Here is a 26779-nt window from a genome sequence, read left to right as displayed (position 1 = left end):
CTTTTATAATTTATATAGTTACATAACACAACTTGTTGGGTTCCTAGTTGACATATAGGATGAACTCCTTGTAACATTTTGTGCAGTTCTCAAAAATCTTAAGTAGTTATTTCAAAAGATAGAAAGTAACTGAACGACTTTCATTTGTAATTAAAGTTTTAGAAGCCTATAGAATGATTAAAAATAATATTTGCATTTTACAATAATACTATAAATTTTACATTTATCACCAAAATTAATGGCATTGTCATTAGGCTATAGACGATTTAATTGAGAAGGGTACTATTACATACCTTATATGTGTATTGTATAGTGTATTAATTTATATTAGAAAGGTATACTGACATGACATAGATGGGCGATAGCAAATCGCACACCCGATGGTAAGAGGTCACCACTGACCGTAGTTATTAGCACCGTCAAATTTTTAACCATTCCTTTTATCGACTGCGCGCCATCGACCTTGCGAACTGAGATGTTATGTTTCTTGTGCCTGTAATACACTGGCTTACTCACCCTTCAAACCAGAACATGTGTTCTGGATATTATGAGTGTGGTAATTACCCAGACGGTTCTTCTCAAAGTCCTACTGTGACAGTAAAGATATTTCATCATTTTTGTATATAAGCTTAGAAGAACATACATCATAAACTATATAATATAAATTAAAATAATATATAATATTATAACGCAACAAAAAGCATCTGATAGTGTAGTAAATTCAACTATTTTATTCTAAGCTGGAAACAAAAGCGATCCTAGTAATTATATTTTGATGCTTTCATAATTAAGTCTGTGAAATTTTATGATTATTATTTTATATAGATTATTTTAAATCAATTACTAATTAATTTCGATATAATTTTTATAGGGAGCAATACGGTTTCACTATAGGTAGCTCTACAACAGCTGGCGCTGATGTGGTGTTGCTTAGGCAAAAATGCTATTACTGTATTCTGTGATCTGGTATGAAGGAACCCAACATGTTTTTATAAATGAAATACAATCTGCGGGGGCTGTGTTAAGAATCGGCGACTCACAGGGATCCATTTTGGGTTCTTTGCACTTTTTGGTGTAACAAATGATCCGATATTCTGTGTACATTATTTGTGTGATATTGTGTTGTTTACTGATGCTTAATCATTACTATTTAAAGTTGTCAGGAAAAACACTTTTCATTACGATTTAAATACTACATTATCACGAATACAAAATTGGTTCACAAGTAATAATTTGATTTCCAAACACACTAAATCTGTTATGTTTACCTACGCTACCTAATGTATTTCAATAAAATATCGAATCTTCGATAAAGGAGATCATTATAAATTATACCGCAGTATTTTCAGAAACTATATTAGATCCAAAGTTCCAATAGAATTCCCATTTATCATTCCTTAGAAGTCTCAGACTCAACTCAGAAGCATAGGTGGTTAGAAAAGTTAGACAAATAATTTAAATTGATACAGTTAATATGGTAATTTTAAGTTATTTTCATAGCATCATATTTTATGTTATGTTGGGGTAACGCTTTTGACTTAAAAACGATTTTCACTCTTCAAAAACGAATGGTTAGGGCTAGCATTTACGATACCACAGATATGATATAATGAAATATATATAAAAAATAGCAGATAAGTAATAAGTTACTCTGGGTATTTTAGAGGCTAAAAGCGCTGTCACTTTTATATCTGCAAACTAGTTTTGGCTTTACAAATAAATATTACATTATTTCTACATAAATGATCATTCTTGTTTATCACTGCATTTTTATATTGCTTATCCTTGTACATTTGAATTCCATTAGTAGCTCAAAAACTAAATATTAAGTATATCAGCGCTTGATTTTTAAATTTATATATGTATATATATGGATACCCCCTTATGGCAATTTTATGGATAATTAGTTACATTTTAAATACTCCAATTAAGGTTAATCTGTAAACAAGTGTTGTCAATTAGTGGCTGTTGTATATTGCGTAAATAACACAAATGACTAAGAAAATAGTAGAGAAGTTATTGTAACATTAATTAAAATAACATTTTCTAATAGTTTTAAATGTGTATGAGGTCCAAGCGTCTTAATAAAGGCTAAAATACTGAATAAGTAGTTAGCAATTTTATGATGCTACAGACCTAGTAAAGAAGTGTACCGTTAGGTATCTATAAGTTTAATAACACTGCTTTATTGTAAATAACATACCTGAGGTCATACTGTCGTTCTAATAATCATAATAACCTCAGCGATATTCAGTTTTATGTACACGTATTTAAAATGATCTTGAGGCTTTGTTTATTTTTGTATGCGTTTTTGCATATTTCAATAAGAAAAAAAATGCATCGATTCGTTACGAATCGTAGCGTAGAAACAAGAGGTGATAAAGTCTGATAGGTGCCTAATGAAATATGGTACAGCCGGGCGAAACATTGCACATGCCTGTTTCGCCACAGGGCCAAAGTCATCGAGTTTCCGAGGGAGTGGCAAAGCGAGCGGTCGTGTTGCTTGCCTACGTACTCCTCGCTCTAATAACCTAGCTACTTTACACTCGTCCGTGATTGTCAAGTCGGGGCCAAGAGAGTTCACTGGCACTCGAAGTCTATCCGACGGGGTCATTGTCGCACGACCGGTAAGTTACCGTCCGTTGTATTCGTTAGATGAAGTTTAATATGTCTTCTTACGACGTTTTTAATTCGAGTCTAGTCTTTCCCGCCTTGGAATAGAGGAGGGGTGAACAAATTCATATGTTTATTACATATTACAGTGAAATATTATTACATGTTTCATTTTGATTCACAAAATATGCATTCCTAGAATATAATAAATTGTATTTGTTAAGCAAATAAATTAATTCTGATAACCCCTAACCTTGGTATTTTAAAAAACAAACAATGGAATTCATTAAGAAGACTGAAAATAACAGATTTTTTATTAATAAATAATTATTAAGTCCGCTGAACATCGTTATTTTAAAATCTTTAAAACTTATAGAAACACACGAGTCTTCTTTTGTTTTATTGCGGTAATCTAAACGAGAATTGCCATCTACGAGCGCAAAACAATAAGTAACTATATACTTATTATAAATATATATCTGACATCTGGAGAAACACATCCAAACCTAAAAATTACCTTTATATTAAAGTATAAAATAAAACGTAAGCATGTAATTACATTTTTTGCATGCAATGTAATACTAATTTTATTTAAGTTATTATAATCACCTGACTGTGAAAACTAAAAATATACATAATTATAAATATGCTAATTAATTTCAATTAAATTGGCGTATATATTCTAGAGTTTATTATAATATATATATCAGGGATGCATCGATACGCCTTTTTGCCGATACGATACCGATACCGATACTCATAGAGAAATATCGACGATAGCGATACCAATACCGATACACTTATCGAATTTGAATAAAGGTAAAATAAATATAAGTAGACATGTTGATTGATTGTTTTTATTTAAAAAAATATATTAAAATAAAACGTTACTGACTTGGAATGTGAATATTGGTATTGTATGTAATGTGGTATGTAATTAATGTTCATTAATAAGAGTTCGTGACTAAAATAACATTAATCAGATTTTTATTTAAAAAACAAAGTATTATCTCGTTTGCAACGAAAATGACAAAACAAGAGGCGCGTTTACATTACTTTTTTAAAACATGTAATTTGAACAGTATCGTTGTATCGGCAAGAAAAATATCGCCGATACCGATATATCGGCAAACCTGCTGTATCGCCGATATATCGGTATCGGTGTCGGTATCGGATGCATCCCTAATTTTAATTTATCCTTATCACATCCAAAATATCTCATGACTTTATATAATAAAATCTAGACGTAAGATCTACCTGGGCAACTGAGCTGATAAAAAAAAACGTTTTTGAAAAAATACATTCTTATGTAAAGACTTATATATAAACTTCAAAAGCAATACCTTATCTCAATAAAAAATTAGAAACAAATCGTTAAAGCCGTTTCTGAGATGTACGAAATAAATTTTGATTTAAATACATACACAATAATTGCTCATTTAAAATTAGAAGTTGATTATGCTGCCGTAAGCTGTTATTGTATATCGTAAAGAATGGCCAATTTATCAAAACTGACGAGTATTGTTCTAAACTTAAGGTCATTATTCGAAGAATTAGTTAAAAATTTAAATTGAAATTGTACTAAAAAAATACAGCTGTTATTTAAGTCAAACTCACAATGTATAATAATTACGCAAAGTAGAACACGGTCGATTTACACTATGCGTAACTAATACTTTAAATGGGAACATGAGGAATATACCATTTTTGTTAATCAAACACAGTTGATCGGAATAATGTGTAAAAAAAATCTACAAAATGACTGTAATCGCAGAGTTAACGACATACCTATTTGTTGCTTATTATTTTGATCTTTTTTTATTATATACATAGGTAGGTGGTACATTTTGAGTTGAGTGAGCTGTCTGACACTGTTAATTGCCTTAATGAAGATCTTTCGGCTGTTCAGTCCTGGGCTAAATCCTTTGGTTTATTGGTTAACCCCGACAAATCTCAGGCCATGATTGTTGGTAGCAGTAGATTAAGAAGTAAAATAGACTGGTCATCTTTACCCTGTGTCATGTATGCTGGGGTTCCAATAGCATACCATGACAAAGTAAAAAATTTGGGCCTGATCATAGACTGCAACATGTCCTGGACTGCTCACCTCAACGATATCAGTAAGCGTTTTCATTACACTTTTCACTCTCTCAAACGTCTCCAATATTTTCTCCCCTTCAATACCAAAATTATGCTCGCTCAATCACTTCTTCTCCCAATTATTGACTACGCCGATGCCTGCTTTCTAGATGTGACGGAGGAGCAACTTAATAAGTTAGAGCGCCTACAAAACCTCGCTATTCGTTTTATTTTCGGGCTACGTAAGTATGACCATGTTTCTCATTTCCGCGCTCAACTTAAATGGCTCCCTATCCGATTTCGCCGAGATATGCACATCCTTTCAGTCCTGTTCAACATACTCAATAACCCGCATACTCCTTCGTACCTTAGCTCCCGGATCAACCTCCTACCCACTCCCATACGCTCCAGGCGCTCTTGCATCACTTCGATGCTTGATGTGCCTAGGAGTAATACAAAATTTCGTCTGCAATCGTTTACAGTACGAGCTCCGATACTGTGGAATAACCTGCCGAAATCCATCCAAAACAGTAGTAGTATTGATTTATTTAAAAGCCGCTTGAAACATTATTTTCTCTCACAAGCTAACCCTTCATCTTAACCTTACTTCTCCCCATGTCTTTTCTGTTTTATTTTGCATATTAAATTAACACCGATTTGTAAATATGTATGTATATGTATTTATATAGTATATATAAATAATATACGTAGTATATGTATTTTGTGTATTGTATTTTTATGTATGTTTATGTATTATATTTTTATTTATGTAAGTATTTATATTTTCATATTTCTTTATACTACAGTATGCACTATTTTGCCCGCTACATCACCCTGTCACTCACCTCCATAGGTTGACTGGAAGAAATCTCTTTTAGAGATAAGTCCACCTTTGCCTGTACATATATTACTGTACCATGATTGTAACATATTTTAGTGCAATAAAGAATATAAAATAGGTGGACGAGCAAATGAGCCACCCGATGGTAAATGGTCACCACCGCCCATGTTGCTGTAAGAAATATTAACCATTCCTTACATCGCCAATGTGCGACCAACCTTGGGAACTAAGATGTAATGTCTTGTGCCTGTACTTACACTGCCTCACTCACCCTTGCGTGCGTTGCAACCATAATAAAAGTATGACAAATTTTATATAAGTATATTACTGAGTTTGTATGTAAAGAAATAAGTATACTTCGTTTTTAGCATTATTTTCACATTTGGTCGTTCCGTTTGACCTTGTTTATATTCCAGAATTATTCGACTTTTAGTTCAACCGAAACCAATAAATTACGTTAATTTTCTCGTTATTATTTTTCATATTAATTTAATGCAAATGCAATTGACTAGATGAATTGCAAAATTATAAAATTTCCTTTTCAATCTAAATGTGATTGATGATCAAGTGTCAATAATGTGATTAAAGTTTTCGTTTCAATAACTATAAATAAATGTATCTTTATAATTATAAAATAGAAAATAAACCGAAGTATTTGAAATTCTCCTCTTGATATATTAATATAATTTCTCACTCAGAAAATTAAATCTTTAGATAATATGATAATTAGGGTACTAAGCAGTATAATAGCTGAATAAGTATATCATTACACGTACTCATCGCTTTGTCCATATAAAACAATAACAGTTACAATTCAACATACAGTAAACAGTTTCTTCAAGCCGAGGTTGTGAGTTTGTTTCGTGTACCGGATGTAATTAATTCAATCATAATTTTAAACAATAAAATAACTAAATCATGAAAGAACATTAATCGATGCTCAAAATCTTTGGTAGCAGTTTTTGTGTCTAGACTGATAAAAAATAAAGTTTAAATATTGCATATATGAAATACTTACTACCGACCTGAATTTACACCTAAGTAGGTTACAATCATCTCATTATTTCGAGTTTTTTTTTATGTAGCGAGAGTTCACTGTCGCCCATTATTTACCAACCTCTAATACGTACGTAGTTATAATCCGCGCATTCCCATATAAATTTAAACGGAATCAGAATAGTTTGAATTGAAAATACTATGTCATTTATTTTGATCGCAATGATTTACAATTTTTTTTAAGCTTCTCGTTAATATAGATGATATCACGATGTACTGTTTGCTATGTTTTATACTTTTAACTGGTATTCGGCTAGAAATTATCAACGGTCTCCTAAGATCACGACTATGGGTACCAATTACAAAATATTCCCTATTTTACAATATATTAACTTACATAAATACATTACGAAGCTCCCACATCATGAAGAATTAACATAAAACTATAAAAAATATTATGAAATTTGTATTAATTTTTATTTAGATAATATTAGACTCTGTATGAAAAGTTACCACGATATTTACGCTATACGTCAAACTTGATGGATTTTGAACAAAGAACAAAAAATTCTTACTCATAGTATAAACATCTTACGTTACGGTAATGTCATTGAAACAGATAATTATGAAACAATTTTAGTTGAATAATGTTCCGCGTTACACAATTCCATAACATTGTCTAGTTCGTATATTTTCAATACTAGCATTTGTTTTTCCTCTTGCATTGCAGATAAGCGTTATGAAGCAACTATCATGGAGACGATTCGTTTTCATACCAATGTATTTGTGCATTGCACTGTCAAGATCAGTTTTGCCTCAAGTTTTAGATGATCATAATATAAGTCCTGAAGTGATTCAAATCAAGGAGACGACAATTCAAGGAAGTCAGCTTTCAGAAAGAGATCTTCAGGTATTTTGTTTTATTAATTGATTTTTACCGTTATAAAGGACCGAAAAGTTTATTTTATCGTTATTTGTTTTTCCGCCTATTCTTGATAATGGAACAAGTAAGACGACAATTATTAAAAATATATCATCATACTGGTACCGTATCATTATCGTGCAGCTATACCTTCCAATACTGTTAAATATTTAGTACATTAATGTCATGATAGCATGTATATTTATTTTTATACATAACACATGGCCATGATAGTAATCGAAATGGTATTAGTTACATACATAATCTGCAATCTGCATATAAAATGTTATTTGAAAATAATAATTATTATTGAATATCCTTAAATTAGTATGTTTTTTTTTTTTCAATCAAGAAATTCTATTGCTGGGGTTAATAAGTTCGTGCCTGGGAAAGTATGCAAACTCTAGCCTTTTATCTCTTCGGTCGTTTTCGAACTTTATCTCTGTTTACGCACACTCGTGTGCCCTAGAAAATGTGTTCTGCACAATTGGTTCGTACTTTTGAATGTTATGGCCGCAATTTGGTCGATAATATTATAAGTATTCAATATTTTATTGTTCTACTGCTCAGTACATTTATTTGAAACTGGGCCTTCTTATTATTTAAGCCTAGGATCATCATTGGATACTGCTAAAAATATAAAATTTTCACGATTGAAAACTCTGTAGGTAACCTAAACAAGGTATTTACGAATAAAGCGGAAACGTCATGATCTAACAATTGTAGTAAGTAACTACAATGTAGCATTTAAATGTTAAAAGTAAAATCAATTTCTTCTTCGTGAACCGATTAACAATGCGGGTCACAAAGTATTAATTAATTACGTACGGTACAAATACTTTTATTTTAAAACCAATTTAAAAACTACTTTCATTTATAATTATAATTCCAAACTACCAGTTTATGAATGTAATTTGTGTTTAAATAACTATCTAACAAATAAATTTATAACATAAGTTTAAATAACTTGTCGTGGGTCATCATCTGATAATGGTTGATTTAAGATACGAAATTTGAACTCACTAATGTTCTTATACTTATTATATTTTGGACCCAATTTGTCTTTCTTTATAAGAGCATAATTTTTATCAATTTCCATGTATACAGTTAATTTAACTAAAAATACTCTTTATTAATCTTTTTTAGAAGAAATTGAACCTATTGCCTATTAAAAAACCTAGTAGCACTCTCTGTAAGCTGTCCCTAATAATGAGGAAAAAAATACAGTTTCACGAGAAAGTTTGTAGAAGGAAGTACTCTAGTTTTATGAACTCGCATCTTATCATTAAAACAGAATCACGCATATTCATTCACCTGTAATGCTATCTAAGTATATTGAATCACGAAGTTAAATTAAGCAAGCACGGCACCTAATTTAAGTCTAAAAATAATATATACTGACGTTTTGAATTATTTTTATTTTGCAGACTAGTCGTAATATTAGCATACAAGGGAATGACTTCGTTTTGGATGGAAATCCTTTTCGGATTATGTCGGGGTCTCTTCATTATTTCAGGCTACCGTCGGAATATTGGCGGGACCGACTAAGAAAATTAAGAGCAGCGGGCCTGAATACTGTGTCTACGTAAGTAAATTAAATTAAAAGAAAAATAAGCCAAAAGTTCGTTATTTTATACGACACTCACCAGCCAGCCAATATACAATAATATATGTCTACTTTGACATCATAAATAATGTTAGGTTTTTAGTAATTATAAAAGTACACATATTTTGTAATTTTAATTGCTACACGAAACATTTAATGAATTCAGCTGTTAACTTATTGCAAGGTGTTCAAGTTTTTCATTACTCTAAGAGGTCTTTGTCTGCAAAGGTTGTAAGGCACTGAGACACACTTTCCAATGGCTTAAAAGTTTTAAAGACTATATAACCTCGAGGACACACAAAACTTCCTTCCAAACATATTGACTTATTTTTAAATTTTAATAATTGCAAACAGCATACCCCTTACTAAAATATAATAAACCAAAATAAAAAGTTTATTTTTTTTATAAATTACTTAAAATATGTAGTGTATATTTTAAGCTTTATCAATATATTTGAAATATATTAAAACGATTATTAAAACCTTATGTTTTCACATAAATAGAAACAAAATTAGTGATAAAACAATTTGATAACTTTATTTAACCATCTTAGTTAATGCACATTACATTTAGTCTAAAGAATTCAAATTATCAACACAGCATTAGGTATGCAATTAAATAAAACCATTCATGGTAAACATAATAATTTCCTTTAATTGCGTGTAATTTACTTTTCCAGGTATGTAGAGTGGAGCAGTCACGAGCCGGAAGAAGGTTTGTACAAGTTTGACGGAGACAACGATATCGTCCGCTTTATACAAATAGCTGCAGAGGAAGAACTATACGTGCTCTTGCGACCAGGACCTTACATTTGTGCCGAAAGAGATCTTGTAAGAAATGGTTCATATCCTGCTTGTTTTTCCTTCGTAGAAATAAAATTAATACGTAAACGTGAAACGTCACACGTTTTATTTAAGTGTCCTGATTAGTAAGTAGGTACTTAAATATTGGTTCAATTGAGAAATCACCTTTAGTAAAATCGATAGAAAGAAAAAGATAATTTTCGCTCAGCTATTTATTAGGTAAATAGAGTACCAAATTAATTTAATGGTTTCCAAGAAAATATACTCTGATTTATACACAGTTGAGAATATATTTTACTAATTATAATTAATTACTTGAATGTATAAGGTAAATCAAATGATCAACCAATATATTTCATTTATCTGTTTTCCTTCTTTTTGTATATATTTGCGCCGGCGCCCTTAAAACTTTAGTTATTATGATTTATGATGTCTTAAGTTTATTTTGCCTTTCCTTACAGGGTGGTCTTCCTTACTGGCTCCTCAGTAAATATCCAAAAATAAGATTACGGACTACAGATAAAAGTAATTTTTTTTTTAATCTAAAAGAACTATTTTCGGAAAACAAAGACAATTCATGTTATTTTTATGTTTATAGATTTTATAAGTGAAACCGAGAAATGGATGACTAAACTTTTTAGCCAACTTAAACCTTTGTTATACAAAAATGGAGGTCCTATAATAATGGTACAGGTAAGAACATTACTGTATATAAACAACCTTTTTTATTCAACTAAAATTTTTTTTTAAATCACATAATATGCATTTCATCGGTAATTTTAATTACTTAGTAAAATGTGTAAGCAAAAAAGGCTAAGTAAACTTCTTGCAGGTAGAAAACGAATACGGCAGTTACGGCAGCAGTAAGGCATACATGAAACAGGTTCGCGACATAATAAAACAACACGTCGACGACAATGCTTTATTGTATACAACAGATGGCCCGTATCATTCGTATTTTTATGATGGATCTGTTCCCGGTACTCTGACTACCATAGACTTCGGACCGACAGGTATGCCATACAAAACAATTAAAAATTTTAAAGCTCATATCAAAAACGTTGATAAATAAAGCATATTACTCAATAAAATAATTCAACAGCGTGACATGACGATTCAATAGTGCTTTTATGATAATTTAATTTGATCTAGAATAGCGAGTTACACTTTAAATACATTTTTTAATTTTTATGGCTTCATAGTTAAGAAATAAGTACATATCAATATAGAAACTTTTTTTATCATCGATGTATTTTTATAAGTAAATTTTATGTATGTTGCGTATTTGTATGCAGTATTACTATAAGTTGACAATTTTTCTGAATAAAGTAAATCATTTATTTTACTTTTGCATACTCATTTGAACACTTTCCTGCGCTATCTAAGATGGGCGGCAGATAATGCTTCAAACATTAAGTTGGCCTATTAGATGTTTTGCCTTGTGCAATACCTATATTTAATGAATACATACATAATTATCACATAGTAATAATTCCTCTCGTCATTTTCAGCTAGTAAAGCGGTAGATATGTTCAAAGAGCTGCGCGCGTTCATGCCAGAGGGACCTCTGATGAACTCAGAGTACTATCCCGGCTGGCTCACTCACTGGAGTGAGGACTTGCAAAAAGTAACCACAGAACGCGTTGTTGCAACATTAAAAGATATGCTGGATAATAAAATCCACTTCAATATCTACATGTTCTTTGGCGGCACCAATTTTGAATTTACAGCAGGTATCCTTCACTGGACTTATTACTTAGTTATTTCGTTATTTGATTGCCTAGTATACGTGCAAACACTTGTATAGTGCACAAGTCTAATCTTGCGCAATTATCTGTGTCGAGAACGCCCGCCGTGACTGGAATCGGTAATGAGGAGATCACTTTACATATTTTTACAGTAGATTTTAACAGTGAAAAAGAATCTAATGCCACTGACAACTTCAATCTAAATTTTACTGTATGCGAGTATTATCTTATAACGAATTTCATTTCCACTGTATTCTACTTAAACTGTTTGATTAATAGCAAAATTAACCGTCAGTACATAAACACAGTGACAAACATTAATCAACTTTACAGAAAAACAATCCAACTAATTTTGATCTGTTAGTTATCTATTAGCTAGTTAGTACTTCCGAAGCATTTTGTAATTACATACTTGTAGTTGATTCGTAAATTGGAGCGCGAGCTAATTTTTCTTACATCAATATTAGCGAAGTAATGAATTCGTACTGATAAGAAACACCGAAGTGATATTACAGGGATTAAGTATTAATACCCACAACAAAAGATAGAATATAATAATACGGACTGTAATAACAAATAATTACGAGAAAAAAGAAAATTAATGAAATAAAAAAATCTTTTAAATCGTAATCATGCTTTCATATTTTATTAATAAATTAAATTAAAATTAACGATTGATCGTGACTTAAGGAAATATTTAATAATTATATGTTGAATATAATTTTATAAATTTTAAGTATTAATTATACAATTAGTGAGCACATTTGTATATTTGATATAAATGTATTAAATATAAATAAGATGTATTATGTTAAAACTGACCTATTAATTAAAATGCGTACTATAATATAGCAAATTTATTTTTACTTTTAGGTGCTAACTATGCTTCTAATTACCAACCCGACATCACATCTTACGATTACGATGCTCCGTTATCTGAAGCTGGAGATCCGACTCCAAAATATGACGCTATCCGCAACACATTGGCCAAAGTAAGATTAGCCAAATTTACTATTTCATCAACAAAAGATTTCATGTCACATAATCAGTGGTGTTTTTATGGCTAAACACTTAACAATATTTTTTTAGTATGATCTTGTACCCGAAAATATACCTGCCCCCGTGCCGTCTAAAAAAGGGGCGTACGGCCAAATAACTCTCAGTCCAAAAATCAACTTACTGTCTACGGATGGTCGTTCTAAACTCGGAAAAAAATACAACGATGTTAATGGACCGAATTTACCGACGTTCGAAGAATTGCGGCAGCGCAGTGGTCTTGTTCTATACGAAACGACGCTTAATGAAACCGACGGAATTCTGTCAATAACAGCGCCACGCGATTGGATATACGTTTTCGTTGATAATGTACGTATAGCCTAGTATACTTGTATGTTTTTATTAAATAAATAAATTGATGCGTTCATAAGAAATGTTACTTCTAGAAATGCGCCCAAGAAGTTTCACTTCTAAAATAAAAAAATGTTTATTAAATATGTCATGTTTTAAACGGCTAGGATATTGCCGAAATTGTATACATTAAGATTTTTTTTCTAAAAATGTAAATTTTCTACAGAAATATCAAGGTGTAATAAATAGAATGCAGAAGCTATTCAATCTAAGCATAAAAGCGAAAGAAGGCTCCACTTTGTCTTTACTAGTTGAGAATCAAGGACGTATTAACTATGGTAACAGACTTCATGATTTTAAGGTAAATATGACCTCTAATCTTAGTAAGCTGTGCAAGCCCAAATAGTACGGTACCACTCATTAGAACCTACCTACCGTTAATATTTCTGTGCCCCGGTTTGAAATCAAAGCGTGCAAAATCATATCAATTACTCAGGGAATGAGACAGTCAACCCTATAGAATTTTAATTCTTTCTTGCATGCTTCATCAAAGGTAAGATTACTGCAAGTATTAGTGCTCTGCGTTCGAATATTAGATAAGTGGAAATAGTGGATCAAGGAATATATTTATACTTATATTTGCAAAAATGAAACTTATGTTCAGTTAAAATAATATTTTCTCTCTAAACAAATAAGCGAAATAACTCTTTATATATAATTCGAAAATTAAGGTTAGTGTGCAACTTCCTTATTAAATTTGTCACACGCAAAAGGAGTACAAAGCTGACGTATGACCTAATTTAAATAAAATATGGATAGTAAATTACACAAAAGTACCACAAACTGTTCATTAGATAAAGTTTACAATCTATATAAACCACAATAGATACCGATATTCATTTTGTGATTTTTGTCAATTTTTTCTTATAACTTCGAAAAGCGCAAACATACATCATAGTTTAGTTCGACCCTAGAACTAAAAAATGAAATTAAAAAATTAACCAGTTGCGAGAATATGCCGTTGTACTACAATTTTCCATTTTCATTTTTCAGTCTGCCATAGCACTACAAATTTAAAAAGAAAGAATTATTTTAAGTATCGATGTTGAAAGAAAAAAATATTTTAAGTATTGATGATTTTATGTATTGACTGATTGCGTTTCTTTTTTTAAGGGAATACTGAGTCCAGTAACTCTAGATAGTAAAAAAGGATACATTAGATCTGGCAATTTGGAAGGTCGGTGGACGGTTACTGGATATGGTTTGGATACAAACAATAACATCGAATTAGGGTCAAATAACATTGTCGGTCAAGGCCGCTCTTCAATGGGCCCCACGCTATATGAAGGAATACTAGTTTTACCTCAGGGTCAACCTTTGGACACTTTTGTCGATCCTACTGGTTGGGGAAAGGTATTATTTTGGCATTGTGCTGTATTATAAGATTCTAATAAACTTTCTTTTTTATTTTTCTGAATCCATCAGATCTTACATAATAATGGATGTTATATATTCCCATATTTTAAACAATTCTGGCCATGCAATTTCATTTGTATAAAATATATATTATTATTATTTTATTTCTAGGGTTATATTTTTGTAAACGGACATAACCTCGGAAGATATTGGCCCAAAGTGGGTCCACAAGTGACTCTTTACATTCCTGGTGTGTGGTTAAGACCGGCGCCTGCTCAGAATTCTATCAAAATACTCGAACTACAAACAGTTCCGACAACTCCAACACTTAGTTTCATTGATTATCCTATTTTAAATAGAACTGGCAGTCTAAATAACTATTTACAATTTACTTAAATTCTAGTCTTGCTACTTCCATTAGTAACAATTAATCAGTACATGAATAAAACAATTGTTTATTGTAATGTGTTGTATTCTGCATATAATTTAACTTATCAAATAATACAATGTTTGTTTTTATAAAAGAAAATATTGTTTTATTATTTTGTATATAACATGGAAATTCATAAAATGAAAACAAAATAAGTAGGTAAGTATATAGTTTGACTTAATATGTTTCGTATTTTATATCATTTAAAAACTGTACCTACTCGAAATTTTATAAAATATGCTTATTTATTATTGTGTTTTATTTATTGTTTTCCCTTATGTGGCCATGCTTTGCAATAAAATAAGATTTATGATGCGCTAATGAAGAAATATAGTAGTCTAGAAATTACGTGTTCATAACACACTACTCTCAATATTATTGTTAATGTTTTGTATGAAAACCTATTTGTGAGTAGGAATTCTAAGCTTATTGATATATTTATATTCATCAATAGATCACGCCGATTTCAAATCAATAGGAAAGTTGATACACAACAATTTTAAGCAATTTCTTTTTACGCATCGAACTTCGCAGTTCGCAGTAAATATTAGTTAATACCACTTCATACCATTGAAAACCGAGTTCTAGGAAAGAGAGAGACAAAGATATTTTGGTGAATATGTGAATAAGGGAGAAGGCTGTTAACTGGTTGGTACAGTGATGGCGTATGATAAGATGGTTCGACTTTGTGGGAACGCTAAGCAAGCAGGTCTGTCGTAGCGTAGCTCGCGACAGCGCCGGACCGTTCGCGACTCACGCGAAATTCCACGTGGCCGGCAAGTTGAACCTAAAATATAGTAAGTATTTAAAACTTTTAGCGTAAAGTGAAACGATTAATGTCAGTAGTTGTTTGTTTTTTTAACTGTCGATTGTTCTTACTGGAACATGTTCAAAGTTATGCACATGTATCAATAGCCACGATGTTAATGATGTTCAAATATTCTGTTAAATTCGTTTTTATAGACAAGTGACATGAGTACGATAATAGTTCGACTTGTAACGGTATATTTAATAAGTTCATAGCATTGGTAAATATTCTGTTCATTTTATTGATATTTCTGACCTATTTTAAATGAATGATTACTTACCGGCTATAAATATCCACACATGTTGCTTGACAAATTTGAACTTTATTACCATAACTAACCCAATACCTTTTCGTTCCTGACTCCTACATTATAATTTCGTCTGAATCAATCCCAAGACCTTGACTTTGAATCTAAGTCACGACACCCGAACTCTAGTACTTGATATAACATACAGTATTTTATAAATTGCGCGTTAAATTTAATATATAGGGATTACAAATTATAATGTTCAAGGTTTATGTATAAAAATAACGGTAAGTTTTACTTATCACTTCTACATATTTAACTGCAGTAGATTCAATTTATACCAGTAAAGAATATTGAATACTATGATAGAAATTAGTTGTAGATTTATATTTCAAGACTAAAATTATAATTTTTTAGAAAAATGGAAGACTTAAGTTGTGAAGTCGGCCCACCGTGCTGCCTAGTGCTGGCAGACGGTTCGGTCTTTCAGGGCAGAAGTTTCGGTGCACAAGTTCCTGTGGAGGGAGAAGTTGGTGGGTATAATTATATTAATAAATAATATTTTATAGCTTGCCCAGTTAAACTGCAAAGGCTTGGGCACCCCCTATATCTACCTACTACCACTTCCTGATACAAAAAACAATGTAAACATTGCTATCGATATTACTTGACTACTTGTAGGAGATAAAGAAAGTAGCGACAAAGCCGAATTTTATTAAAATGACATCAATAAATTAATAAATAAAATTGTTGATGTTACCTACTCTCTTAAATTTTCTAAATTCTGTAAAAATTTGCCATTGAAAATTAAAAGGTTATTTCGAAAGAGACTATTTTCAATTCTCGTTAACGTAATAATTTTGAACGTTTTATATTTCCTAACTCTGGAGTGTTTTAGACAATGTTTTCACCAACAATTTATTGTTTATAATGACATCCTACATACCTATGTACGAAACTTAATACCTAATAAGGACACGATGGTACAATTTTTTCCCTTTCTTACCATAAAGTTGACTTTAAAATCAATCAATATACCTAAATAAAAAACAATTATTGAATTACAAGCTTTTATTACTTACAACTACGAAAGGAAATACATTGCATACGAGTTTCATCAAAAATATAGACCGTCTACTTGTGTAGTGCAAATATAACTGCTCAAACAATCAATAAAGGGTATACCTTTATTTTTTTAGGTTATCACTAGATTGACCCTTGTGAACCGCTTTAATTTTTTTTTTACATAGACATATCGGTGTCATGCTCCGATACAAAACTAGATCGCGTCAAAAGTATTGACATTATAATGACACCTGTCTTTCATAGTATAGATATCAGATACTATGTAAATACAGTTATGTGAGATGTTCCCCATCTCTATCGGTCGATAAACTTTAAATGTTTTCGGAAACACGTTTTTGAATATATTCATAATAATCAGGACCATTGTCCTGATCGAGAGTGTCAAAACGTAACTTGATTATATTCATTATAATATTAACGAGTCTTTTCTTTTAGGAACCTTAATATTATTTAATAATATAAATTGTGCACTAATTCTAAATTCTCCGAATGAAAAAAAAAGAAACGTACATAAAATTCTACATTCTACTTCTTCGGCATAATTAAAAATAGTTTTAATTGCAGGCAAATAATTAATTACAATTAAATATATAATAATCTTCTTTTTAATAATAATTATTTTATTTTTATTTTTTTTCTTTATTCAACTCTGCTATAACACTTAATGATAAATTAAAACATTCTTAATTTAAATTTGTAATAAAATAAACATTATAAAATAATATAAGGTGTGAAGTCTTGACGCATAATTGGCGGTTTAGCGAGGAACTTCATCATGTATTTTATGTCACCCTGTGCGCGTACAACATAAAAAAATCACTTACGGGAACTTTTTCGTAACGCGCCAAAAGAAATATGTGTAACTTCAAATTCAAATGAGACCAAATGGGAAGCAAGGAATTTTTTTTCCAAATCGTGTAAATGACGGAATTCTGAGGTAACAAACATCATATATGTATAATGTAAATAAAACTGAATTTAAAACGTCTTTCTTTTTTCACATACGATAAAAATAATATTAATATTACATTGAACGGATGGTTACAAGTCAACAGGTATATAAAATGATTGTTAATGCTTAACGTTTACTTTAACTGAACAGTTTCTCTTGGAGTCGATCTTCATTCCTAAACTGTCTTTTGCTTGCTTTGGCTAAAAGTAGCAAAATGTTTCACAAGTACCTAATTTTTAGTTTTTCAGACTGGCATGGTCGGATATCCAGAGTCTTTAACAGATCCTTCGTATCATGCTCAGATATTGGTTCTGACGTATCCTCTGATTGGGAATTATGGAATACCAGACGAAAACGAGTACGATGAACACGGCTTACCGAGGTATCTATCGAAATCTTATCTCTTCTTGAATTGATATTAAGAATTTTTGAATATTATAGATAAATTAAATAATTACAAAAATACTTAAATTAAATAAATACTATTTCTGTGTGAAAATTGCGAAAATAATGCACTTTACCACTAAGCACATTCATTTGAACAAATATTATATTCCTTTATCCTCAGATTACTTATTGTTAGATGTTTGTAACATAAATTGTTTTAGATGGTTTGAATCGAAGCGTATCTGGGCAACTGGACTTATAGTTGGTCAAGTTAGTACCCACGCATCACATTGGCGTGCTCGAAAATCTCTGGGAAAATGGTTGGCCCAGAACGGTGTACCTGGTCTTTGTGAAATAGATACCCGGGCTCTGACATATAGACTTCGCGAAGGTGTTACATTAGGCAGAATTATCCAAAGTGTATCACCCATTGGCACACTACCGCCGCTTCAGGACCCAAACGAAAGGAATTTAGTAGCAGAAGTTTCCGTAAAGGTAGGTTAAAAAAATGACAAATATTTCATTATAAGCAATACAAATTCAACTAATGTATTTAATCATAACTATGTTTATGATATTAGTCACATAATTACAAACGTAAAACAAGGATATAAATAACATTTTAAAATACACTCAACACCTATTCTGTTTATATTGCTAGCAATAGCATCTAATACCAACTAAGCATCAACATTTTAACAGAAAACTACACTACATTGAGTTATTCTGACTTAATATAGCCTTTATCAGATTTCTACTTGTTTATAAGTTGTGCATAATGTTTCAATTTGATTATTACAGGAAAAGCAAATATTTAATCCATCGGGTAGTTTTACAATTTTAGCAATTGATTGCGGTTTAAAGTACAATCAAGTAAGATGTTTAATTAAGAGAAACGCTAAAGTCGTTTTAGTACCCTGGAACTATAAATTTGATCCAAAAGAGTACGATGGGTTGTTTATTAGTAATGGTCCGGGCGATCCAGAAGTGTGCAAAGAGGTCGTGGATAACTTAAGAGAAGTAATTAAGAACGAACATACAGTTAAACCAGTTTTTGGTATTTGCCTTGGCCACCAGTTACTTGCAACTGCTGCTGGTTGTAAAACCTACAAAACAAGGTAATTATAAATTTTGTCGATTAGAATTCTAGCCATGCTTATTATCTGAGGTGTTTTTTGAAATTTCTATGAGTATTTAAGACTCCAGAAGTGTACCTTCTCATGCTATATATAGTTTTATCTTATCTTGTACTTGACACCTATCATAGATATTTATATTTATATGAACCTTGAGGTTTAGAAATAAAAATAATATATAATAAATCACTTTATATCTTAAACTAATTTATTTAGTTTATGAATGAATGACATTTTATGATTTACATTTGGAAAGTTAAAATTATTCTTATGTTTTTGTTTTGTTTTTGGTATATAACTATTAAGAACGTCATACTCTATTTATTTTGAATTACTTTAAACTTAATTTTATAAAGCTATAAAATAAACATAATTTGCAGGTATGGTAACCGAGGACACAATTTACCTTGCACGCACGCCGGAACAGGAAGATGTTTCATGACTTCTCAAAATCATGGATTTGCAGTCGATACTAATTCACTACCACAAAATTGGAAAATTTTATTCACTAATGAAAACGATAAAACCAATGAAGGAATCATCCATAATTCACTTCCCTATTTCAGTGTGCAGTTTCACCCAGAGCACACAGCGGGACCGACTGATCTCGAATGTCTTTTCGATATATTTGTCGAAACAGTTAAATCATATAAAATTAATACAAAATGTGTTGTAAATGACATGATTTGTGAGAAACTAAAGTATACTCCATCATTATATGAAAGGCCAAAAAAAGTATTAATTCTAGGATCAGGCGGTTTATCTATTGGTCAAGCAGGTGAATTTGATTATTCTGGTTCACAAGGAGTAAAAGCAATGCAGGAAGAAAAAATACAAACTGTTCTTATAAATCCTAACATTGCGACTGTACAGACATCGAAAGGATTAGCTGATAAAGTTTATTTCTTGCCCATTACACCTGAATATGTTGAACAAGTTATAAAAGCTGAGCGTCCTACAGGAATCCTGCTAACATTTGGAGGTCAAACAGCTTTAAACTGTGGCGTAGAATTGCAAAAGTCTAAAGTATTTGAGAAATATAATGTACGTGTCTTAGGCACCCCAATTCAGTCTATAGTAGATACTGAAGACAGAAAAATTTTTGCTGAGAAAATTAATGCTATTGGTGAAAAGGTAGCCCCGAGTGCTGCTGTTTCTTCAGTAGAAGAAGCTTTAGTTGCTGCAAATCAAATTGGATATCCAGTGATGGCTCGTTCTGCATTTTCTTTGGGTGGTTTAGGATCAGGTTTTGCTAATAATGAAGAAGAGTTACGAATTCTGGCGCATCAAGCATTATCATATTCAGAACAGCTTATTATAGACAAATCTTTAAAAGGTTGGAAAGAAGTCGAATACGAAGTTGTGAGAGATGCTTATGATAATTGTATAACAGTTTGTAATATGGAAAATGTGGACCCCTTAGGAATACACACAGGAGAGTCTATCGTGATTGCACCAAGCCAAACATTATCTAACAGGGAATATTATTTATTACGGAATACTGCTATTAAAGTAATAAGACATTTTGGAATAGTCGGAGAATGTAATATACAATATGCCTTGAATCCAAATTCAGAAGAATTTTATATTATAGAAGTAAATGCAAGATTGTCAAGAAGTTCTGCTCTAGCAAGCAAAGCGACAGGTTATCCACTTGCATATGTAGCTGCTAAATTAGCTCTTGGAATTTCTTTACCCACAATAAAGAATTCTGTTACTGGTGTGACTACAGCGTGTTTTGAACCTAGCTTAGATTATTGTGTAGTAAAAATACCTAGATGGGACTTAGCTAAGTTTAACAGAGTTAGTACCAAAATTGGAAGCTCAATGAAAAGTGTAGGAGAAGTTATGGCAATTGGTCGTAATTTCGAAGAAGCATTTCAAAAAGCATTAAGAATGGTCGATGAAAACGTGAATGGTTTTGATCCTTATATCAAAAAAGTAAATGAAAATGAACTTAGAGAACCAACTGATAAGCGCATGTTCGTTTTAGCTGCTGCTCTAAAAGAAAACTATTCTGTTGAGAAACTTTATGATTTAACAAAAATTGATCGATGGTTCCTTGAGAAACTAAAAAATATCATTGACTATTATAAAATACTGGAATCCATAGATTCTGGTTCAATTACTTTTGAAATTTTGAAGAGTGCAAAGCAAATAGGATTCTCAGATAAGCAAATAGCTGCTGCAATAAAAAGTACAGAATTGGCTGTGAGAAAACTTCGGGAAGAATTTAAAATAACTCCGTTCGTTAAGCAAATTGATACAGTTGCCGCTGAATGGCCCGCCACGACTAATTATCTTTATCTAACATATAATGGTAGTACACATGACTTGAATTTCACTGGAGATTTTATAATAGTTTTAGGATCTGGGGTATATAGAATAGGAAGTTCAGTTGAATTCGATTGGTGCGCTGTGGGGTGTCTAAGGGAATTAAAAAATCAAGGTAAAAAAACCATTATGGTCAACTACAATCCCGAAACAGTAAGTACAGATTATGATATGAGCGATAGGTTGTATTTCGAAGAAATATCATTTGAAGTAGTAATGGACATATATAACTTGGAAAAACCTCATGGTGTTATACTTTGTATGGGTGGCCAATTACCTAACAATATTGCCATGGATTTACATAGACAGCAAGCTAAAATTCTAGGTACTTCTCCTGATATGATAGATAATGCTGAAAATAGGTTCAAATTTTCCCGTATGCTCGATCGCAAAGGTATTATACAACCAAAGTGGAAAGAACTTACAAATCTAGATTCAGCCATAAAATTCTGCGAAGAAGTTGGATATCCATGCCTTGTTCGACCATCCTATGTACTAAGCGGGGCGGCTATGAATGTAGCATATTCAAATCAAGAATTGGAAGCATATTTAAAATCTGCAAGTCAACTTAATAAAGATCATCCTGTAGTAATTTCAAAATATATATTGGACGCTAAAGAAATAGATGTTGACGTTGTTGCGGCTGATGGTGTACTTCTTTGTATCGCTGTTTCTGAACACATAGAAAATGCTGGTGTTCATTCCGGAGATGCTACCTTAGTAACCCCTCCTCAAGATATTAATAACGAAACTTTAGACAAAATAAATGAGATAGCTAAAATTATTGCAGAAACTCTTGATGTTACAGGGCCATTTAATATGCAACTTATTGCAAAAGATAATGAATTAAAAGTTATAGAGTGTAACGTTAGAGTTTCGAGATCATTTCCTTTTGTTTCTAAAACGTTGGATCATGACTTTGTTGCTATGGCGACAAAAGTAATCTTAGGAGTACCGGTTGAACCCGTCAGCGTTATGGGTGGTTGTGGAAAAGTCGGGGTGAAGGTACCCCAATTTTCTTTCTCAAGATTATCCGGCGCCGACGTTACTCTTGGTGTAGAAATGGCATCAACTGGTGAAGTTGCTTGTTTTGGGGAAAACCGCTATGAAGCTTATTTAAAATCATTAATGAGTACAGGGTTCAGAATTCCTAAAAAAGCTATTTTGCTTTCAATTGGAACTTTTAAGGTAAAGTACCTCGACTAGATTTTTTATAATTGTTAAATGTAATACGGAAATGACATGACAATGGAATATAACAACTGTTTATTTTTATTTTAGCATAAAATAGAACTATTACCAAGTGTGCGTTCCTTGAAAAAACTTGGATATAAGTTATATGCCAGTATGGGCACAGGAGATTTTTATAATGAACATGGTATAGAGGTAAGTTTTAAAAGGTAATTTTAATATGTAATATAAAAAAAAACATTTTGTAACTTAATACATTGTATATTTTAGATAGAAAGTGTTCAATGGACATTCGATCATATCGGTGATCCGGAAGATGTGAGGTCTGACGGTGAACTCATGCATTTGGCAGACTTTATGGCTAGAAAAGAACTCGATCTCGTAATTAATTTACCAATGCGAGGTGGAGCTAGGCGCGTTTCCTCCTTTAGCACACATGGATATCGAACCCGTCGTCTAGCTGTGGACTATGCTGTCCCCTTAGTCACTGACGTAAAATGTGCTAAACTTCTTGTAAAGGTTTGTAAAGTCGTTTATATTACTATTTTAAATTAATATTGTATTCAATGTCAGAAAAAAATATATATTTTATAATTCGTACGCGTATTATCAATGCCATATGAATGTTTAAAATTATTATTAATGATTTGAATATATCAGTTATTTACATTTTACAGGCAATGTTGCAATGTGGTGGTGCACCACAAATGAAAACACACACGGATTGTATGACATCACGTAACATAATTAAATTGCCTGGATTTATTGATGTGCATGTTCATGTTCGAGAACCTGGAGCTACATATAAGGAAGACTTCGATTCATGCACTGCCGCTGCTCTTGCTGGAGGTGTTACTATGATTTGTGCAATGCCAAACACGAACCCTCCCTTAATTGATCGTTCATCATACGATTATGTTTCGACGTTAGCTCGTGTAAGTGCTCGATGTGATTTTGCCCTTTTCGTTGGTGCATCTACCACTAATTGTGATACAGCAGCTGAATTAGCGCCACAGGCAGCAGCACTTAAAATGTACTTGAATGAAACGTTTACTACATTAAAACTTAATGATATGACAATTTGGCAACGTCACCTTCAGAACTGGCCTAAAAAAATGCCAATATGTGCACATGCCGAACGTGAAAAAACAGGTGCAATTATTTTAATGGCTTCATTACTCGATAGGCCTATTCATATATGTCACGTAGCACGAAAAGAAGAAATTTTAATAATAAAATCAGCTAAAGAACGGGGCTTAAAAGTTACTTGTGAAGTATGCCCTCATCATCTATTTTTAAGCACGGCTGATATAGAACGAATTGGAAATGGACGTGCTGAAGTCCGTCCAGTCTTATGCAGCCCCGAGGATCAAGCAGAGCTATGGAAAAATATGGATATTATAGATGTTTTTGCAACAGATCATGCACCTCATTCTGTTGAAGAAAAAAATTCTGACAAACCACTACCTGGCTATCCGGGCTTAGAAACAGTTTTACCGCTACTTCTAAATGCTGTTCATGAAGGACGACTAACTATCGATGACATAATAAACAAATTTCATAAAAACCCAAGAAAAATATTTAATTTGCCAGAACAAATAAATACTTATGTAGAAGTAGATATGGATTATGAATGGACAATACCTGATGCCTTAGAGTTTTCAAAATCTAAATGGACTCCATTCGCTGGCATGCGAGTTTGTGGAGCTATTCATCGTGTTACTTTACGTGGTGAAATCGCTTATGTTGAAGGTCAAATACTTGTGCCTCCAGGCTTCGGACAGAATGTACGCGAATGGCCTGTACCTAAAAAACAAACTTTGCCAGCTTTTGCGTTTGAAAAGTTTGACAAAGAATCAAGTCGACCAAACTCAGCTTTAGATATTCACAATTCGTTAGAATTTACCAAATTTCACGATATGGATATAGATCAAGGTGAACCTAATAAGCCTGATGGACAAAATAAACTGAACGTCCACTTTCATGAAGTACCTGGCCTAAGAAGTATATCGCCGTTACCTCCTCAAACACATACTATCAGACAACGCTGTGACAGCTCCTCACAATCAACAGGCCCACAACGCCAAAGAAGTGATTTATTCGGCAAAAGTATATTAACAGTTGACACTTTTGGAAAAGAAACATTAAATGACATTTTTAATTTAGCTCAATTCATGAAAACCTGTGTCAGTAAAGGGCGCGTATTGGATGATATATTACGAGGAAAAGTTATGGCGTCGATATTTTATGAAGTTAGTACACGTACAAGTTGCAGTTTTGCAGCAGCTATGCAAAGACTTGGTGGTTCTGTTATTCATACAGATGCAACTAGCTCATCGGCTAAAAAAGGAGAAACACTAGAAGATAGTGTTACAGTGATGGCTAGTTATTCAGATGTTGTAGTGTTACGTCATCCTGAACCAGGGGCAGTCACCGTAAGTATTAAAAAAAATCGTATCCATTACTAACTTTATAAGATAAAATATGATAAAAAATAAAAATTATATACAATTTTAGCGCGCATCACGACATTCACGTAAACCCGTAATAAATGCAGGAGACGGAATCGGAGAACATCCCACACAAGCACTTTTGGATGTTTTCACTATCAGAGAAGAAATTGGCACAGTCAATGGCCTTACCATTACAATGGTTGGAGATTTAAAAAATGGGCGAACAGTTCACTCATTAGCTCGACTTTTATCTTTATATCAAGTACAGTTACAATATGTTAGCCCACCAGGTCTAGGTATGCCTAAACATATTATGGAATACGTATCATACAAAGGTATCTCGCAAAAAGTATATGAACGCTTAGAAGATGTATTAGGTGATACTCACGTTTTATATATGACTAGAATTCAACGTGAGAGATTTGCAAGCCAGGAAGAGTATGAAAAGGTAATATAAATAATAATAGGTTCTTGTTTATTTTAAATCTTTATATTAAGGTGTAAAAAAACATCTATTACGTAATAAAATAATTATTTATTTCAAACTTACAACAAAAAATACACTCCTAATTTCATCAAGTTTAAAAACATTTATCAGATGTATATGTATTGAACTATTTATTAAATCAAATAACCTGTTATCTTCTCAAACCAACTTCAATTAATGAATTACATATTCTCATATCTTACTTATCAATCAAATATATTTCCATACTTATTGTTGTGATTACATAAAAAAAAACTAAGAAATATCTTACTTTTTATTAGTATCAGATGATATACATTATTTATTTACTTAAACAAATGGTATTTTTTACCATTTACAATGAAAGAATTATAATTAAATTGTTTTAAAAAACTTTTCACCTATATGTATATTTTCAGATGCGTGGATTATTAGTTGTCACTCCACAATTAATGACTCGAGCTCGTCGTCGTATGATTGTAATGCATCCACTACCACGAGTCGATGAGATTTCGCCAGAATTTGATTCTGACCCGAGAGCGGCCTACTTTAGACAAGCTGAATACGGGATGTATGTGCGAATGGCATTGCTCGCTATGGTAGCGGGAGTGAATCCACTTACATAGGAACACGGAAGCACCATTAGTAAACAATCATTTACTTCTCCCGAAAAGTTAATGTTAATTTTGATAGTTTTTTAAGTATTCACTCAATTGTGATAAACTTTTATTCCATTAAAAAGTATATTTGTCAACAATCAAATTTATAATAAGTACTTTTTCAAAGTAAAGTTCGATTTGTTAATTATATAGTTTAATTCAAGTACTATACGAAAATTTTATTTTATATTTATCATTTTCAATTAACAAAATATTATTCAACATACAAAACATTATTTGCTACATTATATTAAGAGA

The 26779-nt window shown here is 31.8% G+C and overlaps 1 protein-coding gene across 2 annotated transcripts; it reads left to right on the top strand.

Moving 5' to 3' along the window:
- The first annotated feature begins 2434 nt into the window (after window positions 1-2434).
- On the top strand, window positions 2435-26638 carry LOC125064876 (CAD protein). 2 transcript variants are annotated; one of them, XM_047672171.1, is made up of 23 exons: window positions 2435-2627; window positions 7260-7439; window positions 8879-9036; window positions 9738-9888; window positions 10323-10386; window positions 10460-10554; window positions 10694-10874; window positions 11373-11594; window positions 12483-12601; window positions 12699-12974; window positions 13183-13317; window positions 14130-14369; window positions 14544-14673; window positions 16277-16390; window positions 18136-18277; window positions 18504-18777; window positions 19084-19400; window positions 19799-22940; window positions 23034-23138; window positions 23214-23462; window positions 23621-25378; window positions 25461-25844; window positions 26282-26638. In XM_047672171.1, the coding sequence occupies exons 2-23, from the start codon at window positions 7269-7271 to the stop codon at window positions 26486-26488; spliced, it is 8634 nt and encodes a 2877-aa protein (XP_047528127.1). In that variant the 5' UTR covers window positions 2435-2627; window positions 7260-7268; the 3' UTR covers window positions 26489-26638. The 2 variants fall into 2 exon arrangements, with proteins under 2 accessions (XP_047528127.1, XP_047528126.1); XM_047672170.1 differs by lacking the exons at window positions 2435-2627; window positions 7260-7439; window positions 8879-9036; ... (8 more) ...; window positions 14130-14369; window positions 14544-14673 and adding an exon at window positions 15493-15599 and having other exon boundaries at window positions 16275-16390.
- The last annotated feature ends 141 nt before the right edge of the window (window positions 26639-26779 follow it).

The sequence above is a fragment of the Vanessa atalanta genome, chromosome 6, assembly GCF_905147765.1.
Source record: "Vanessa atalanta chromosome 6, ilVanAtal1.2, whole genome shotgun sequence".
Classification (NCBI taxonomy): domain Eukaryota; kingdom Metazoa; phylum Arthropoda; class Insecta; order Lepidoptera; family Nymphalidae; genus Vanessa; species Vanessa atalanta.
This window is presented reverse-complemented; position numbering and strand designations above follow the sequence as displayed.

What these genes read in the sequence shown, in the direction of transcription:
- LOC125064876 (XM_047672171.1), top strand. Translation starts at nt 7,269, where the DNA reads ATGAAGCAACTATCATGGAGACGATTCGTTTTCATACCAATGTATTTG. An exon ending in CAATTTTGAATTTACAGCAG is followed by an intron (nt 11,595 to 12,482) that starts GTATCCTTCACT and finishes TTTTACTTTTAG; the next exon opens with GTGCTAACTATGCTTCTAAT. An exon ending in TTTCAATTGGAACTTTTAAG is followed by an intron (nt 22,941 to 23,033) that starts GTAAAGTACCTC and finishes TTTTTATTTTAG; the next exon opens with CATAAAATAGAACTATTACC.